We start from the raw sequence: 18,236 nt of genomic DNA, 5'->3' as shown, positions 1-18,236 counted from the left end.
ATTAAAAATATCGCTTTAAAAGGGTTTTTGGATACCACGGCTTATAAATGGCTGGAAGACGTCTTCACAGCTAAAGGGGCCAAACAAAGCGTGAACAGTATTTTTAATAACGTTTTCAAACTCTTAATACATCGGTGGGAATACATAGAAAGTGCGAACAGTATTTTTTATAACGTTTTCAAACTCTTAATACATCGCTGGGAATACAAGTGAGGTAACCCCCCAAAAAGGCAGCGCACCATGGGGGGGGGTTGGATTCGACCCCCCCCCCCGTCTCATCCAGCCTCCCTTCCTCACTGAGACCCTGTCAACCTTCGGGACCAGCTAAGGATGCCGCAGCCTCCCGTCGCCAAGGTTACCGCTCCGGAGATGCAGCTGCTGCTGATTGGCCAACCCACCCGCCACCCAGGCCCCGCAGCCTCTCAGCGCGCGCCCTCCGCAAAGAACGCAGGGGGCGGGGCTCGACGCGTCAGGGAGGCGGAAACTCACCCGCGCCTATCGGGCGCGGCGACGGGCCGGAAGGGCGGGAGGCGGGGGCTTTGATTGGTGGGGGGGAAGAGGCGGGAAGGCGCCGGCGGCCTCTGATTGGTCGCCGGGCGGGGGGAAAGAGGCGGCGAGAGGCGTATAAAGGAGGCGCCTGAGGGGGCTGAGCGGAGGGATGAGCTTTGGCTGCCTGGTGCGAAGGACGCTGCTGTGCGGAGTGTTGACGGCGCGGGGCCTGACGCGGACCATGGTGAGTCAGGGCTCGGCGGAGGAGGACCAGGCCTCACCGGTTTTTTTTTTGCCGCTCTAGCAGCCTGGGTCTCTATGGCCAAGCCCTGGAGTCTCCCGGCTAGAGCGTCTCCCCCAACACACCTTTTTTTTGGGGGGGGGGCAGTTTCCCCCACTGTCTGTTCTCCCCCCCTTCTGGGGCTTTCGTTCCCACGACCCTCCTGGAGAAAATGGCTGCTTTAGGAGGTGGGCTGCATGGCGTCATACCCTATCAAAGGTCCCTTTTTTTGGGGGGGGGGATTCCCAGGGATTATGGCTGCAGATAGCAGAGCTCTGTTCCCCTGGAGAAAATGGCTGCTTTGGAAGGTGAGCTGCATGGGATTATGCCTTACAGGGGAGGGGCTGTGGCTCAGTGGTAGAGCACCTGCTTGGCATGCAGAAGGTCCCAGGTTCAATCCCCAGCATCTCCAGTTAAAGGGACCAGGCAAGGAGGTGATGTGAAAGACCCCTGCCTGAGACCCTGGAGAGCCGCTGCCAGTCTGAGTAGACAAGACTGACTTGGTCAGACCAAGAGACTGTGGCTCAGTGGTAGAGCATCTGCTTGGCACGCAGAAGGTCCCAGGTTCAATCCCCGGCATCTCCAGTTAAAGGGACCGGGCAAGGAGGTGATGTGAAAGACCCCTGCCTGAGACCCTGGAGAGCCATGGAGAGGGGCCGTGGCTCAGTGGTAGAGCACTTGCTTGGCATGCAGAAGGTCCCAGCTTCAATCCCCATCACCTCCAGTTAAAGGGACCAGGCAGGTTGGTAATGTGAAAGACCTCTGCCCGAGATCCTGGAGAGCCGGTGCTGCTCTGAGTAGACCGTTCTCTCTGAACTCTCTCAGCCCCACCTACCTCACAAGGTGGGTGTTGTGGGAAGGAAGGGAAGGTGATTGTAAGCCACTTTGAGACACCTTAGATGTAGAGAAAAGCAGGGTATACAAACCAACTCTTCTTCTGAAAACACCAGTAGCTAGACAGAGCCATGCAGAATATCAGCCATGAAAACACAGCAGCGGACAGTAACCCCATTATAAGAATCTCCACCACCCCTTTTGACATGGATCAAGATTCCTCCTTCCTTCCCCACCCCACAGCAGACGTGGTTATCGCAGGAGACATGTTTGGGAAGGGGCTGTGGCTCAGTGGCAGAGCATCTGCTTGGCACGCAAAAGGTCCCACTCCCAGCTTCAATCCCCAGCACCTCCAGTTAAAGGGACCAGGCAGGTAATGTGAAAGACCTCTGCCCGAGACCTTGGACAGCCGCTGCTGCTCTGAGTAGACACTACTGACCTTGGTGGACCAGTGGCCCGAATCAGTAGAAGGCAACTTCATATATTCGTGTGTGCCAAGGTCCCTTTTAGAGTTGGCAGTTTCCAGGCATTATAGCTGGTTTCTAGATAGCAGAGCCCTGGACTGTTCCCTTGGAGAAAATGGCTGCTTTAGAAGGTGGTCTGCATGACATTATACCTTACCAATCTCCAGGAGTTACAGCTGGTCTCCAGACAAGAGACATCAGTTCCCCTGGAGAAAATGCTGCAGTAGAAAAGTGCAAGAGTCCAGTAGCATCTTAAAGACTTAACAAAGTTTCTGGCAGGGTATGGGTTTTCATGAGTCACAGCTCACTTTGTCAGAAAATGGTTGCTTTAGAAGGTGGACTCTGTGGCATTATATCCTGCTGAAGTCCCTCCCTCTCCACCTCCAAAATCTCCAGGAATTTCCTAACCAAGAGCTGGCAACCCTAGACTCCTTCCCCTCCTTAAATTCTACAGATTCCTTCATGTCAGTGTTTCTCCAGAGGGTGTGAGCTTCCTTAACTGAGTAGCCAAATCTTCCTATAATCCTCTGTTAAATTTTTTGTCCCACTCTCCTAAGGAAATCGAGTTGGAATGCATTTACTCTGCCTACAACTGTTGTGAGACGGATTAAGCTATGTACTGTCCTTTGCTTGATTTTGTATTGGCAATTTGGATAAATTAGTTTTAACTTTGATGTATTTTTTTAAAAAGTTCCAGTCTTTGGAACTTCCTGTTTTTGTAAAAGGGGTCTTGATAAACCTTCTAATACAATAGGATGATGCGCTTTGGTGCCTCTAGGAACATCAGGTGCTGACTTGTGTGTTCCTGGGCTCCACCCCCTCCTTTCTTAATGCAGAGAACATTTAGTGTAAATAACAACTGCGCTGAAGAGTAGCTAGTCCAAAGAAACACCTTTCGCACCTGAGCCTTACCAACAGCAGCTGCTTTAGTTTCTCCTTGGGGAAACGATAAACTACTCTGTGTACCCAAATTATCTGGGACAGTATCCAGCTGGCCCTCCATCAACAGATACTGCTGGAAACTCCAGACTAGTTGTGCGCGGGCCACATTACTGTTTGAATGGGAGACCACCTAGGAATCCCAAGGTCGTTACCTTTCTGATATCGAAGGCAGGCAATGGCAAACCACCTCTGAATGTCTCTTCCCTTGAAAACCCTACTGGGTTGCCGTAAGTCGGCTGTGACTTGATGGATGTTTACACGCACACACTGGTCCCTCCCATGCTGCTGAGCCTCTTTTGTCTGGCCTAAAACCAAACAGAAGCTGCATTGCCAAAGTGACGGATGGGACCGGTTAGAAGCAGCTGGCTGTTTTCTTTGCTGTGAGTGGGGGTGGTTTCAAGCCTGGGTCTTCCCAGCCCTACACTCTTATCTGCTACACCCTCATAGCAATGAAACGTCTTTCTTTTAACTAGAGGTTTGTCTCATCTGAAGCCTCAGAAGCTAAGCAGGGTCGGTCCTGGTTAGTACTTGAATGGGAGACCACCTAGGAATCCCATGGTTGTTACACAGAGGCTGGCAATGGCGAAGGTCTCTTCCCTTGAAAATCCTACTGAATTGCCATAAATCCACTGCAACTTGATGGTGCCTCTCATGCCGCTGAGCCTCTTTTGTCTGGGCTAAACCCAAACAGAAGCTGCAGTTGGCAAAGTGACTGATGCAGCTGTTTTCTTTGCTGCTGGGGGGAGCGGGGAGGAGACAGCCCAAGAAAGCAGATCACTTTCTTGGCTCTCCCTACAGATAAGCCTGGTTATTAAGGAGAAACCGGAGGAGAGGTTAAAGCAATTCAAAACAATCTCCCTCCTGGGCAAAATCCACTCTGATCCTTTCCTCTGTGCAGCAAATTGCTGTGCTTGCGTAACCCGGATCCTTGCTTAACTTGTCCCGCAGGAGGCTTTTTTCTGCGTGTGGGGAAAGGGGAGGAAGAGGTGGAGAATCCAGAGCTTTTGGGCATCAGGCAGTGACTCAGAGCCTGATGCTTCCAGAGGGATGTCAGTCAGTCAGTCATGTGTTTATTGTGCGTGGCCATAGGCCTTTACAGTCTAGACAATGTTGCAACAACTTAAAATATAAATAGAAGATCCCTTAAAAGTCATAAGATTAAAACACCAATTTGGTTCCTTTCCTCATTTAGTGGCTTCCTTTGCCCTAATTTTCCTGGCCTCTAGGCCATAAAGTGCCATTTTTTGGGAAACAAAAGGGTCGATATCAGAAAGCAAGCTCATCAGATAATGAGTATATACCAGGAAAGAGTATATACCAGGAACTTATTCCGAGGTTCGATGTAAAGAGGGAAGGCCAGGTTATAATGGGGTAGATCTTCCCCTGAGCTTCTGTGGATACAGATATGTTGAGCCCAGGGTTTTTTCGAAAAAACGACCAGCAAGAAACTCCGTGGGCAAAGTCTGAAATTGCAGTGATGCGAGAGCTGCTCTAAGACTATAAGCTGTTACATCTACCAGATAAGAAGCTCTAAAATGATCTTTTAAATTCATTTTATACCACGGGGCCGATTTCGTTAGAGCAGCTAGATGGCTATCAGTTAGACCATCTTCCTTGTAAATTCATTCTTGAAGGTCTGAGTTACTCCCTGTGGGTCAAAGCATGTCGTCTGGGTTCAGAAGGACGTTGAAAGCCAACTGCAAGAATCTGGGGTAGGAATACTCTAGGCGTGGTACGGACAGGGACTTATGGTTTCAGGATAATGCAGCTCTAATAATAGACCAGAAAGCCAGTAATTGGGATTACCTTTACTAGCTGCTTCCCTGTCAGGCTTGAAGCCGCTGATGCTATAAAATGGGGGGGGGGGAGGGGCAGATCTTCCCGTCTCACGCAAGGTGTGTTTTACTGGCACATCTAGTTCATGCAAGCCCAGCTTCCCAGGCCAATCTCTTGCAAGTGATCTGGGGTGGCCACTCCTGCTGTCTGAGAGGGGAGTCCAGTGTTGATCCATGAGAATCTCCAGCATGGTGTAGTGGTTGAGAGTGGTGGACTCTGATCTGGAGAACCGGGTTCGATTCCCCGCTTCTCCACATGAAGCCCACTGGGTGACCTTGGATTAGTCAGTTCTCTCCGAACTCTCTCAGCCCCACCTACCTCACAAGGTGTCTGTTGTGGGGGGGAGGTGATTGTAAGCCACTTGAGATTCCTTACAGTAGAGAAAAGCAGGGTATAAAAACCAGTGGTAGAGCATCTGCTCAGTGGTAGAGCTTCTGCTTGGCATGCAGAAGGTCCCAGGTTCAATCCCTGGCATCTCCAGTTAAAGGGTCTAGGCAAGTAGGTGATGTGAAAGACCTCTGCCTGAGACCCTGGAGAGCAGCTGCCTGTCTGAGCAGACAATACTGACTTTGATGGACCAAGGGTCTGATTCAGTATAAGGCAGCTTCATGTGTTGTTCTAGGGATGCATCTATCTGCCTTGAAAGGCCTCTGCCTGGCTGCTGCCAATTGGTGGGTACCCACCTGCACAGGTGCCTCCACTAGCCAGCAGACTCTTGGGCAGGGTCTCTTGCTGCTCATTCAGTTGTCAAATACTCCTTGCTGCTGCACGCTTCCAGTAGCCTCCTCTGCTTGAGCCTGTGTCCTCCTGAACTGGGGTAGAGGGGTCCAGAGCATCACACTCCCTCCTCATGGATCTGTGAGAGACCTGTGTGGGCGCTTAGCCTGTTCCTACATCCAAAGATTTGTGGGCTAAGATGCTGATCTTTAAGAGGGGAGGAGTGGATGTGTTCATGGAGGAGAGGGCTATTCATTTCTACTAGTCAAAATGAATACTAGTCATGATGCATACCTATTCTCTCCAGGATCAGAGGAGCAGACCTCTTGGAAGGCTTTAAGAGGGAAGTGAACATGTTCACGGAGGATGGGGCTATCCTTTGCTACTAGTCAAAATGGATCCTAATCATGATACATACCTATTCTCTCCAGGACCAGAGGAGCAGGCCTATTATATTAGGTGCTGTGGAACACAGGCAGGACAATGCTGCTGCAGTCGTCTTTTGTGGGCTTCCTAGAGGCACCTGGTTGGCTGCTGTGTGAACAGACTGCTGGACTCGATGGACCTTGGTCTGATCCAGCAGGGCCTTATGTTCCCAATGTAAAGAGAGCCAGTGTGGGGTTGTGGTTGAAGTGTCGGACTGGGATCTAAGGAACCCAGATTCAAGCCCCCAATTTATGCAATGGAAGCTTGCTGGGTGGCCTTGGGCCAGTCACACTCTCTCAGCCTAACCTCCCTCACAGGGTTGTTGAGAGGATAATCCGGAGGAGAGGTGGATGATGTAAGTCACCCCGGGTCTCTGTTGGGGAGAAAGGTGGGGTTTAAATGAGCAAAATGAACAACCCAGCCTTGCTTGGAGAGGAATAAAATGGCACCCTGCAGGATACCCCCTCTCCTATTTTGTGGAGCTGCTTCTGTGTCAAACCAGGTTGGGCGGAGTGGGGGCCGCATGAATCCAATGCAGGTTTCTGGATGACTGTTGAGACAGAAAAGCCTTCTTGTCTCTTTAAAGTCCATTTTGTTCTCTCAGGCTGGACAGCCTGTAATTTTTCACGCCTAGGCTGGTGCTTCTCCCAAACAGCGGGTGTGTTATCAGGAGAGGGCTTCTCAAGGTTCCTCCCCAGATGAGTGCTACTTAGCTCATGAGAAACATCTGAGTAAAGGAGGTGGGAGGGGGAATTTTGCTCCTCTTCCCTGGGAACCGAAATCCAGCTTCAGCTGGCCCGAAGCTCCTAGAAGGTTCCAGCCAGCCACCCTTGGGATTGGAGGCTAAGTGTTGCTTGTCCTTGGCCAGCTTTTCCATAAGTTTGAGTATTCAGAAGTTAGCTTATTCCTTCGGTCCACCATCTTTGTTTTCTGTTATGCTGTCGCTCAAAACCATGCTTTGCTCAATAAACCTCATGCCTTTTTTAATAATAATTTTTATTATTTTTCAAGTATATAAACAAACAGTTCAACAATTGATAAAAGTCATCAAAAAGAAGTAAAAAAACTATGAATTGTTGAAAATACAAATATATTAAAATAAAATATGAAGGCTTCCCCTTCATCTCCTTCTATCTCATTATAAATTTGTTTACTCTTTTGTATTAAGTTCTAATCCTAATATTGTTACATATATGTAGATATAATTCTTTATCCAAAGGTCAAATAAAATATATTTTCTTATTTCGAATCATATATAATTGTTGCCTTTCTTCAGATCAGCTTAATTATAGTAACTATATATTTTAATTATAAAAAGGACATCCTTAATCACAGTAAAAAACGGATCAGATCAATGAGTAACCCTTAAATTCCCCTAATTTAAGTTCATTTTCACAGTAGATTCTCCATGCCTAGCATTCACCCATGAATTGCACATTGTCTTTTTGATTTACCAATGCCGTAAGTTTTGCCATTTCCACCAGTTCCATCATTTTTTGTAAAAATGTTCTCTGAGTTAAAATAGTCTGGTATCATACTGTGTAGCATAATCAGGTGTTTAGGTATATTGTTCTGCATAATCAATCTTATTTCATTATAAATCATGTCCCAAAATAAACCTCATGCCTTGAGAGCCAGCATGGTGGCTAAGAATGGTGGTTTAGAGCAGTGGACTCTAATTTGGAGAATCAGGATTGATTCCCCTCTCCTCCACATGAGCACCAGAAGCTAATCTGGTGAACTGGATTTGTTTCCCTGCTCCTACACATGAAGCCAGCTGGGTGACCTTGGGCTAGTCACAGCTCTCTCAGCCCTACCTACCTCAAAGGGTGTCTGTGTAGGGAAGGTGATTGTAAGCCGGTTTGATTCTCCCTTAAGTGGTAGAGAAAGTCGGCATATAAAAACCAACTTCTTCTACCAGCTTTACTATGTAACGTTTGTAAGTATTTAGCCAGACAGATTTGTTATTTTCTTGTTGTATACAGCCATTGACCTTGTGTTTTTAAATTAACCTGTGTTTTTAAATCTTTTTGCTTATTTTATACTAAATAAAGCTTTTTTGCTATTATCGGAGAGTTTACTGGTCCAAACCCAGAACCGCTCAGCCAAGAGATGCTGGCATTCGAACCCAAGTCTCCCTGATCCAGAAACCCAGCACTGCGTTGCTGGTTGACAAACTAAAATGTTTATAGTCACTGTCTAAGATGTTGTTGGGTCCCTCCCTTCACCAAAAGACATTTGGCTTTGTAGGTTGACTTTTGTGCTCTTTTCTCTCCCCCAGTGTGCCCAAGAACTTGACTGGAAATCTGCCAAATCCATCTATGACTTCCACGCCATAGATATTGATGGCAATGATGTCTCGCTGGAGAGATACAGGTAGGTGTCCCCTGGAGGCAAAGGTGGGAAGAAGAATCCTTGCATGCAGAGATTTTGCTTTGAGTGATGCAGTAATGGAAAAAATCGCCCTTGCAAACAACTCTCATTTGCAGTTCTGACCTGAAGTATGGGGTGGGAGTGGGTTTTTCCCCGGATAATGGAGGTCCCTAAGTACTGTGAAAGGGGCCCAGTTGCCCTTGGATCAGGTTGGCCAAGAACACGGGGTCATCCGCTGAAGCTGGAGGGCGAGAGATTCAAAACAAGATAAAAGGAAGTATTTCTTCGCACAAGCGCATAGTTAAATTGTGGAACTTCCTGCCCCAGGATGTGGTAATGGCTGCCAACTTGGAAGGCTTGAAGAGGGGAGTGGACATGTTCATGGAGGGGAGGGCTAGCCATGGCTACTAGTCAAAATGGATACTAGTCATGACGCATATCTGTTCTCTCCAGTGTCAGAGGAGCAGGTTTATTAGGTGCTGTGAAACACAGGCAGGATAATGCTGCTGAAATTGTTTGTGGGCTTTTCTAGAGGCACCTGGTTGGCCACTTTTCTTATGTTCTTATGTTTGTCTTAAACTATTGGTAATGTATTGTCCTGACCTGGATAGCCAGGCTAGCCTGATCTCCTCAGATCTTGGAAGCTAAGCAAGGTCTGCCGCTCATGTGGAGGAGTGGGGAATTGAACCCAGACTCTAATCTGGAGAACCGGGTTTGATTCCCCACTCCTCCACATGAAGCCTGCTGGGTGACCTTGGCCTAGTCACAGTTCTCCGAACTCTCTCACCCCACCTATCTCACAAGGTGTCTGTTGTGGGGAGAGAAAGGGAAGGTGATTGTAAGCCACTTTGAGACTGCTTAAAGGTGGAGAAAGCGGGGTTTAAAAACCAACTCTTCTTGCTTCTTGGCCATGTGCCAGTCGCTTAAGGCAATAAAGCACATTTGGCTTCTAAATACTATTATCTCTGGAGGGCGCAGGTAAAATGAGGCTTAGATTTGAAGCTGAGAATACTAAGCTTCAGACTTCTTACAAGCAACAGGGTAGCAATGACTGTGGGGGAGAACTTGAGTCTTAGGTGCTAAAGAGAGCTCACGATGGGTAGCTGTGTTAGTCTGTCTGTAGCAGTAGATAACAGAAAGAGTCCAGTAGCACCTTAAAGACAAATTTCTGGCAGGGTATGAGCTTTCCTGAGTCACAGCTCACCTCTTCAGATACAGCTAGAATGTGAGTCCATCTATCCTTAAATAGAGAAGAGTAAATTAGACACACAATGGCAATGTAAATGTCAAAAGAAAGTAAAAGACATTAGCAGGTGTGATATGCAGAGGGGGCAGTAGACGTGGAGAAATTAGCATTGGCAATGAGACAGGAATCCCAGCTCCCTATTCAATCCAGGAGAATTCTAATCCAGGAGAAGTCTGATTCACTCTTCTCTACTTAAGGATAGGTGGACTCACATTCTAGCTGTATTTGAAGAAGTGAGCTGTGGCTCACGAAAGCTCACACCCTGACAGAGGCGTTGTTAGTCTTTAAGATGCTACTGGATTCCTGCTCTTTTCTAGTGCTAAAGAAAGGTCGGCAAGGATCTCCAGCAATCCCCTGGGCTGATCGCTGCACTTGTTTTTCTCCCCACCGCAGGGGTCATGTCTGCATCATCACCAACGTCGCCTCCAAATGAGGCAAGACGGACGTAAACTACACTCAGTTTGTCGACCTGTACGGCAGATACGCTGAGAAGGGTTTACGCATCCTCGCCTTTCCTTGCAACCAGTTCGGCAAGCAGGTGGGTGGTGGTGTCACATGGCTCGGGGGGGGGGGTGTCCCAGGAGTCCACCTTTCCTTGACACAGTCTTTCCACAGGAGCCAGGCAACAACGAGGAAATCAAGGCCTTTGCTGCAGGCTACGGGGTGAAGTTCGACATGTTCAGTAAAATTGACGTGAACGGGGATGACGCCCACCCTCTCTGGAAGTGGATGAAAAGCCAGCCCAAGGGTAGAGGCACCCTGGGGAAGTGAGTCCAGAGGGGCAGGGGGGTTATTTAAGTCACTACGCCTGGTTTTCCTGATTAGAGTCCACGGCTCTTAGCCACTAGTGGTTCGAATCCCCACTCCTCCACTTGAGTGGCGGACTCCAATCTGGAGAACCGGGTTGGATTCCCTGCTCCTCCACATGAAGCCAGCTGGGTCACCCAAGCAACTAGTCCGACACTCTTAACCACTTGCACCACACTGGATCTCCAGTAGCAGGGCCCTGAAGACATGTTTGTCGACCTGAACGACAAACACCCACCCTGTGGATGCCTGGGAAAGGCAGTAAAGAGTCTCTTTTCCTTCCCCACTCTTTTCCAGGGGCTCTTTTGCAAGCAGAAGTTCAGAATTCAGGGGCCCGTTGGCATTTGAAAATTCAGAGTTCTGTTGTGAACAGTTCCTAGTCCTTCTGAAACATGAGGAAACTTCTTTTAAAAGCTTTGGAAACTGGAGTTGCCAGCTCTCTCCAACTGCCACCGTCCCCCCTCTTTTGCTGTAGAGCTTTCCCTTCTGATCCAGCCTGCTGATTTCAAGACAGCCAGGGTGGTGTAGTGGTTAAGAGCGGTGGTTTGGAGCTGTGGACTCTGATCCGGAAAACCGGGTTTGATTCCCCACTCCACATGAGCGGCAGAGGCTAATCTGGTGAACAGGGTTGGTTTCACCACTCCTACACGTGAAGCCAGCTGGGTGACATTGGGCTAGTCACAGCTCTCTTAGAGCTCTCTCAGCCCCACCTTCCTCACAGGGTGTCTTGTGGGGAGGGGAAGAAAAGGAGATTGTAAGCCGGTTTGATTCTCCCTTAATGGTAGACAAAGTCGGCATATAAAAACCAATTCTTCTTCTTCTAACCTTTGAACTGGTCTCCGTCGCCACGATCCTCATGACACAAAGGCTCTTGCTGGCATGAGGGCGGAGGAAGGCTTTTGACGTTTAACTCGGTCGTATGTGGTGGCTGTCTGAAGACCGCGATCTGAAACTTAAAGCCTATTTTGTTTTTCCCCCCTCTTAGTGCCATTAAATGGAACTTTAGCAAGGTGAGTTTTCTGCTTTTATCGTTAAGTGGCATGCGTTTCGCCCGACTCTTTCCCTTAAGTCCTCCTTTATTTGGACACCCCCGTGCAGAAATGGTGGCTGAATTGGCTTCCTGTGGGGGTGGGGGGGACAGAGTGGCTGCCCAAATTTGGCTCCTGGGGGGTGCGGGGACTCCTTTACACACCTTAGAAACGGCTGCTGCTTTGCAAAGCTTGATGCTTGAACCATTGGAGTCCAAAGGGATTACACCAAGGGTCCGTCCAGCCTGAAGTGGGCAAGTTTTCTTGGATGTTAGCAAGTAGATGGGAGTAGGGGAGCAACATTCAATCCCCCAGGATCTGGTACCAGAGGGTGCATTGGTACATTTCCTATCCCTCTCCTCTGCAAAGCTTGAAGACATCTTCCCTGCTTAAATGGCTGTGGAGTAACTGAAGTCGGAGGAGGACACGCTTCGGCTCAGCCTCTCCTAAGCGCAGTGGGACGATCTGCTTGCACCTTCTCACACAACGCATAGTTAACTTGTGGAACTCCCTGCCCCAGGATGTGGTGATGGCTGCCAACTTAGAAGGCTTTAAAGAGGGGAGTGGACATCTTTATGGAGGAGAGGGCTAGCCATGGCTACTAGTCCAAATGGGCATCCCTGGTTCGGGTCTATCCTCTGCCCTAAGCAAGCCCTGGCTGCATGCCCTGCTTTCTGCTAGTGGGGGTGGGGGTGGGGCGGGAAGTGAGGTCCATCCCTTGCTTTTAGGGGACCCAAAAAAAGCACTTTAATTTCACGTGCCAGATAGATGCATGCCCTCGACAGACTTTGTAGCAAACAGTAGAGCAAAGCTTTCCTGCTGCCTGCCCCCCTCCCCAACTCTGGCCCTCTGCTTTAGCAAGGTCCGTAGGCTGCAGGGCTCTTTTCGGCTCACCGTCTCCCGTCTCCTTTCTCCAGTTTCTCATCAACAAGGAAGGCCAGGTGGTCAAGCGGTACAGCCCGATGGACGACCCTTTTGTAAGTGGCCGGCGGCTCCTTCCCTGCTTTTTTCTTAGGGGAGGGGGGGGTCATTTGAAATGCTCCTTTAGAAAGCAAACCAGTTACTGCCAGGGAGAGCTGTTCGGCTTTCTGGGGAGGGGGGTGTCTTTTAGGCAAATTAATCTACAATTCTATGCATAACTTGTGCCTTTTAAGAGGATGGTTTATTCTGGCACCGGCACTTGCGGGTTAGAAGCCCCTTCCTCAGATGTAGGGTCCAGCTCACAAAACACTTGGATCACAGAGTTGCGAATCCCGAAGGACTGTGCTTTGGCTCTGCCATAGACAAACCTTAGCGTGGTTCTTCTAGAATTCCCTACCAAGGAGTTGGCAGAAAGAGCCTTCTAAAGCAAGTCGCGAGGTCAGATTCTTATGTGGGCTTTGTTTTACCCTTTGGAAGGAAAGGGTAAAAATGTCCCTTCTGGCCTCTCTTTGCACTGATCTCTTCTTTCTCTCCCTGCACAATGCTGGAAATTCACAACTACCTCCCCCCCCCACACACATACAGTGACCCCCCTACTCCATGCCCAGAAGATGGCCAAGGTGCCCTCCCTCTCATGAACTGCCTGTCGTAGAATCAGCGTTGCTGACAGATGGCCATCTAGCCTCTGCTTCAAAACCTCTAGGGAAGGAGAGCTCACTACCTCCCGAGGAAGCCAGTTCCACTGAAGAACCGCTTTGTTAGAAAATTCTTCCTAATGTCTAGACGGAAACTCTTTTGATTTAATTTCAACCCGTTGGTTCTGGTCCGACCTTCTGGGGCAACAGAAAACAACTTGGCACCCTCCTCTCTATGACAGCCCTTCAAGTACTTGAAGATGGTTATCATGTCCCCTCTGTCTTTTCCTCTCCAAGTTAAACACCCAGCTCCTTCAACTTTTCCTCATAGGACTTGGTCTCCAGACCCCTCAACATCTTTGTTGCCCTGCTCTGGATCCGTTCCAGCTTGTCTACATTCTTCTTAAATTGCCCAAAACTGAACACAATACTCTAGGTGATGTGTAACTTCCTCCTGAAATACCATTCAAGCAGGCCCATTCTGCCACCTTTGTCTTTTCAGATCTCCTCTTAGAGGAAACGTTCAGCTTAACCCTTCACGCTCCATCCTTAGCCAAAAATCCCTGGCCAAGCATGCCTCTCAGGTTCTTAAAATCTAGGCAGTCAGGAAGCTCTTGTGTTCCTCCGCAAAGCACTTTTTCCCGTGGGGGCAAGGTGCAATCACGGAGGGATGCAACACGTTGTCGTCTTGAGCAGGACCAGCTGTCGATGCGTCTTCAGTCGGGCACCCTCCATGTCGAGCATCTCATGGCTTTTCTCTCTTCCGCAGGTGGTCGAGAAGGATCTGCCCACCTACCTGTAGGCTGGCTCCCCCTCACCCTGGACTGCTCTGCGCCCGGCAGCCGCTCTGATGCTTCCCTGTGGCGCCTGCTTCTTCTGCCTAATGACGGCCTGCCTTCAAACCAAGCCTCTTGGTGAGGCAGGCCCGAAATCCCGGCACACGCCTGTAGGAGGGAGGAGGCCCCACGGGGGCACGCAGGGGGGTTAACCGCTGTAGAGAGTCGGGCCCCAGTGCCTGAGCTGTAGCAATAAAACCTTGTTCTCCTCGACCAACTTGCAGCTTCTGTGTCCTGCTTGATGCTGGGGGTGAAGTCTCTCTGGGATGCTGATAAGCCAGGATTGCTTCCTGGCTAAAGACAAACTGATTAATCCAGGGGTGTCAAATATAAGACCCCAGGGGCTGGATCCGGCCCCTCGAGAGCTCTTATCTGGCCCGCGAGCCAGCCTCCCTGCCCCCCACTCTCAATCTGGGCTGGCGAGGCATAGCCCGACCAAGTGACATTTACATCATATCCGGCCCTCATAACAATGGAGTTCAACAGGCCTGGGTTAATCATTGAGTTCCTCCCCTCCCTGCCTGGACAGACACGGGGAGAGGTGTGGCTTCTCTAGGTCATAGTGGGTGGGGTTGGGCCTGGCTGTAGACCCCCCCTTCTGAAATAAAGTTATTTGTGGCTGAGAGCCAGCAGGGTGTGGGTGTGGATACATCAAAGTGCTTCGAGCAGTGCCCAAGCTCTGTGGTCACTGGCAAGTTTCAGCCTCATTTGGCTCTGGTGGGGGGGGTGCACAAGGGACCATACAGCAGCTTCAGGCCACTGGAAGGAAATTGAAATTTAATCAGTACAAAGTCCCTGTTTTCCTTTCCCCTAGCAGCCTCGGGCATTGCTCTCTGACCCCTCGGCATAGCTTTGTTAAACTATCTTTTAGCTTGGAAAGAAGGCAGTTAAGGGGAGGCATGATTGAGGTCTATCAAATTATGCATGGTGTGGAGAGAGTGGGCAGGAAGAAGCGTTTCTCTCCCTCTCTCAATACCAGAACGCGGGGTCATCTGCTGAAGCGGGAGAGATTCAAAACTGATAAAAGGAAGTATTTCTTCACACAACGCATAGTTAGATTGTGGAACTCCCTGCCCCAGGATGTGAGGATGGCTGCCAACTTGGAAGGCTTTAAGAGGGGAGTGGACATGTCCATGGAGGAGAGGGGTATTCATGGCTAGTCCAATTGGATACTAGTCATGATGTATGCTTATTCTCTCCAGGATCAGAGGGGCACGCCTATTCTATGAGGTGCTTTGGAACACAGGCAGGGCAATGCTGCTGCAGTTGTTTGTAGGCTTCCTGGAGGCACCTGGTTGGCCACTGTGTGAACAGACTGCTGGACTTGATGAGCCTGGGTCTGATCCAGCAGGGCTTTTCTTATAGAGGACAGGGCTATCCATGGCTACTAGTCATGCATACCTATTATTTCCAGGATCAGAGGAGCACGCCTATTGTATTAGGTGCTTTGGAACACAGGCAGGATAAATGCTATTGCAGTCTTGTTTGTGGGCTTCCTAGAGGCATCTGGTTGGCCACTGTGTGAACAGGCTGCTGGACTTGATGGGCTTTCATCTGATCCAGCAGGGCTTTTCTTATATTCTTACCTTCCTGTGCTTCCCCTGCCCGCTTAGCCTGTTCAAATCCCCTCTTACCAGGGCACCCTGTCGGAAAAGCAGGGCTTGCTACAGAGGGATTGGGGGTGGGTGGGGCGAATTCCTGTGGTTTCACACAAGGGCAAGCGTGTTCTTAAGTTGGCAATGAAACACCAAGCCACAGTTCGTGACAGTGAGAGACCTGCCTGGGTGGGGGGCGTCAGCTGACTAATACAACCTTGTGGTCCTGTGGCCACTGATCCTCTCAGCTAAGGGGGAGCGGGCGAAGGTATTTCCAGGTGAGTACATCCCTTATCTGGGCGTGCTGCACGCTCGCTGACCTGATTTTGCTGCTGGGTGTAAAAAGCCTGTCTTCTTTACTGCAGACCTGATTAGTCAGAAGTCCTGGGTGTGTGTGCACTCAAGTTGCAGCTGGCCTGTAGGATTTCCAAGGCAGGAGACGTTAAGAGCTGGTTTGCCATTGCCTGCCCTGGACTTATGAGCTGGTCTGCCATCTGCGTAATAACTAGGGCTGACTCCGCTTCCGAGAACTGATGAGATCGGGTTAGCCTGAGCCATCAGAAGACCTACTGTGAGGGAGTTTGTTCCCTGTGTCTGGATAGGCTTGATAACGCAATGGGTAAAAGGAGAGGTGGGGCCCAAACACACATGAAGCTGCCTTCTACTGAATCAGGCCCTTGGTCCGTCAAAGTCAGTATTGTCTACTCAGACCGGCAGCGGCTCTCCAGGGTCTCGGGCAGAGGTCTTACGCATCACCTACCTGCCTAGTCCCTTTAAGTGGAGATGCCGGGGATTGAACCTGGGACCTTCTGCATGCCAAGCAGATGCTCTGCCACAGAGCCACGCCCCGTCTCCATGGCTCTCCAGGGTCTCAGGCTGAGGTCTTTCACATCACCTACTTGCCTGGTCCCTTTAACTGGAGATGCCGGGGATTAAACCTGGGACCTTCTGCATGCCAAGCAGATGCTCTACCACTGAGCCATGGCCCCTCTCCAGGGTCTCAGGCTGAGGTCTTTCACATCACCTACTTGCCTGGTCCCTTTAACTGGAGATGTCGGGGATTGAACCAGGGACCTTCTGAATGCCAAGCAGATGCTCTGCCACAGATCCACAGCCCCTTCCCAAATATGTCTCCTGCGATAACCACGTCTGCTGTGGGGCGGGGTTGGGGAAGGAAGGAGGAACCTTGATCCATGTCAAAGGGGGTGGTGGAGATTCTTATAATGGGGTTACTGTCCGCTGCTGTGTTTTCATGGCTTTCTGATATTCTGCATGGCTCTGCTTAGCTACTGGTGTTTTTAGAATAAGAGTTGGTTTTTATCCCCCACTTTTCTCTACCTCTAAGCAGTCTCAAAGCGGCTTACAATCACCTTCCCTTCCCACAACAGACACCTTGTGAGGTAGGTGGAGGTGAGAGAGTTCGGAGAGAGCTGTGACTAGCCCAAGCAGGCTTCATGTGGAGAAGTGGGGAAACCTACCTGGTTCTCCAGATTAGTCTGCCGCTCATGTGGAGAAGTGGGGAATCAAACCCGGTTCTCTGAACTTGAGGATTTGTTTCCAGATGAGCTTTCATGGGTCTTGTTTGCTTCTGCAGCAATGGAGTCAGTGTGACTAACAAACTCATACAGAAATAGATGCTTGTTAGCCTTTCAGGTACCAATGAGTACTCTATTTAGCTTCAGCAGACTAAGGAAGGCCACCCCTTTGCAACTGGGTGTGTCCCAACATTGCCAGGAAATGCTAAAAACTGTTTCCCAGAGGTAAGGTTTTAGGCTGAGACCCCCGCCAATGGGAGGTAGGGGGATTCCTCACAGCATGGTTGCTCTCCTAAGGGAGGGAGCAGAGAAGGATGCTTCAGCGTGTAACCTTTGGCAGAAGCCCATGGCTCTTTTCTCGCAGGCATGAATGGGGCTGGCCACAGGGGTATGGCTTTCCCTGCTACTCCAGCCGAGGTTGTGCTGAAACCCATTCATGCTTTAAAAAAAAAAGACTCCCCCTTTCCTTTGAGCCTATTAATTATAGGAAGGCCTTTACCCTTGCCAGATGCCAGGCCCTACCATTGGCTGTTTTAGAAAGGAAATATAAGAAGATCCCTAGATCAGAGAGGTTTTGTCCGTGTGGGACAGGGGACAGTGAAACCATCGAACACACATCTGCCGCGAAGTTAGATCAAAGCTTATTTTCCCCCTGCTTGGTAAATTCCCTGAAGAGTCAGTTGCGCTTTTGGCAAAGAAGCTCCTATCAGGAGAAGACCCTCCGCTTACTCTCCAAACTGCCAAGTTCTGCGCTGTTGCTATTAAAATACGCAGAACTTGATTAGAGAATGATCGTTAGAATGTTTTACAATTTTAAGGTGATAATTTTAATCGGGTTGTTTTTATTGATCTTACGCCTTTATTTGTACGGGCAGTCTGTGATTCTGCGGTGCAAAACCATTGAGTCTGGAAATGTTGATGGGTTGGCATGTGATTGGTCAGTCAACCGTATTAATAAATTTGATTTGACTCCCCTTCTCCCCCTATCTTTCCCCCCCAAGAACTCACCACAGATTGCAAGAGAATAGGTAGCCGGGTCACGATCCAAGTACGCTGCGTTTGTGCAACTCCCTGCCCTGGTATGCAGTGCCGGATAATCACTTAAGCAGCTTGGGGGATGACCCCCAAATTAGTTACGACAGCCGAAGCAGCAAAGTGATCCAACATCGAGCAGCTCCTTCTCGTAAATTAATAGCCAGCCACTTTGTGGCCATAACTGCGTATTCAGACAGCTTCTCCTTCCACTCTTCTATATCCGGAAGTGATATCGAC

At 49.6% G+C, this 18,236-nt stretch overlaps 1 protein-coding gene across 1 annotated transcript; it reads left to right on the top strand.

Annotated features, from left to right (window-relative positions):
* The first annotated feature begins 658 nt into the window (after positions 1-658).
* On the top strand, positions 659-13,832 carry GPX4 (glutathione peroxidase 4). Its single transcript, XM_056844619.1, has 7 exons — positions 659-733; positions 8,270-8,364; positions 10,001-10,145; positions 10,223-10,374; positions 11,400-11,424; positions 12,360-12,419; positions 13,768-13,832. The coding sequence occupies exons 1-7, from the start codon at positions 659-661 to the stop codon at positions 13,798-13,800; spliced, it is 585 nt and encodes a 194-aa protein (XP_056700597.1). The 3' UTR covers positions 13,801-13,832.
* The last annotated feature ends 4,404 nt before the right edge of the window (positions 13,833-18,236 follow it).

Source organism: Euleptes europaea, chromosome 2 (assembly GCF_029931775.1).
Source record: "Euleptes europaea isolate rEulEur1 chromosome 2, rEulEur1.hap1, whole genome shotgun sequence".
Taxonomy (NCBI): Eukaryota; Metazoa; Chordata; class Lepidosauria; order Squamata; family Sphaerodactylidae; genus Euleptes; species Euleptes europaea.
Note: the sequence above shows the minus strand (reverse complement) of the source record. Positions and strands in the feature narration are given on the sequence as shown.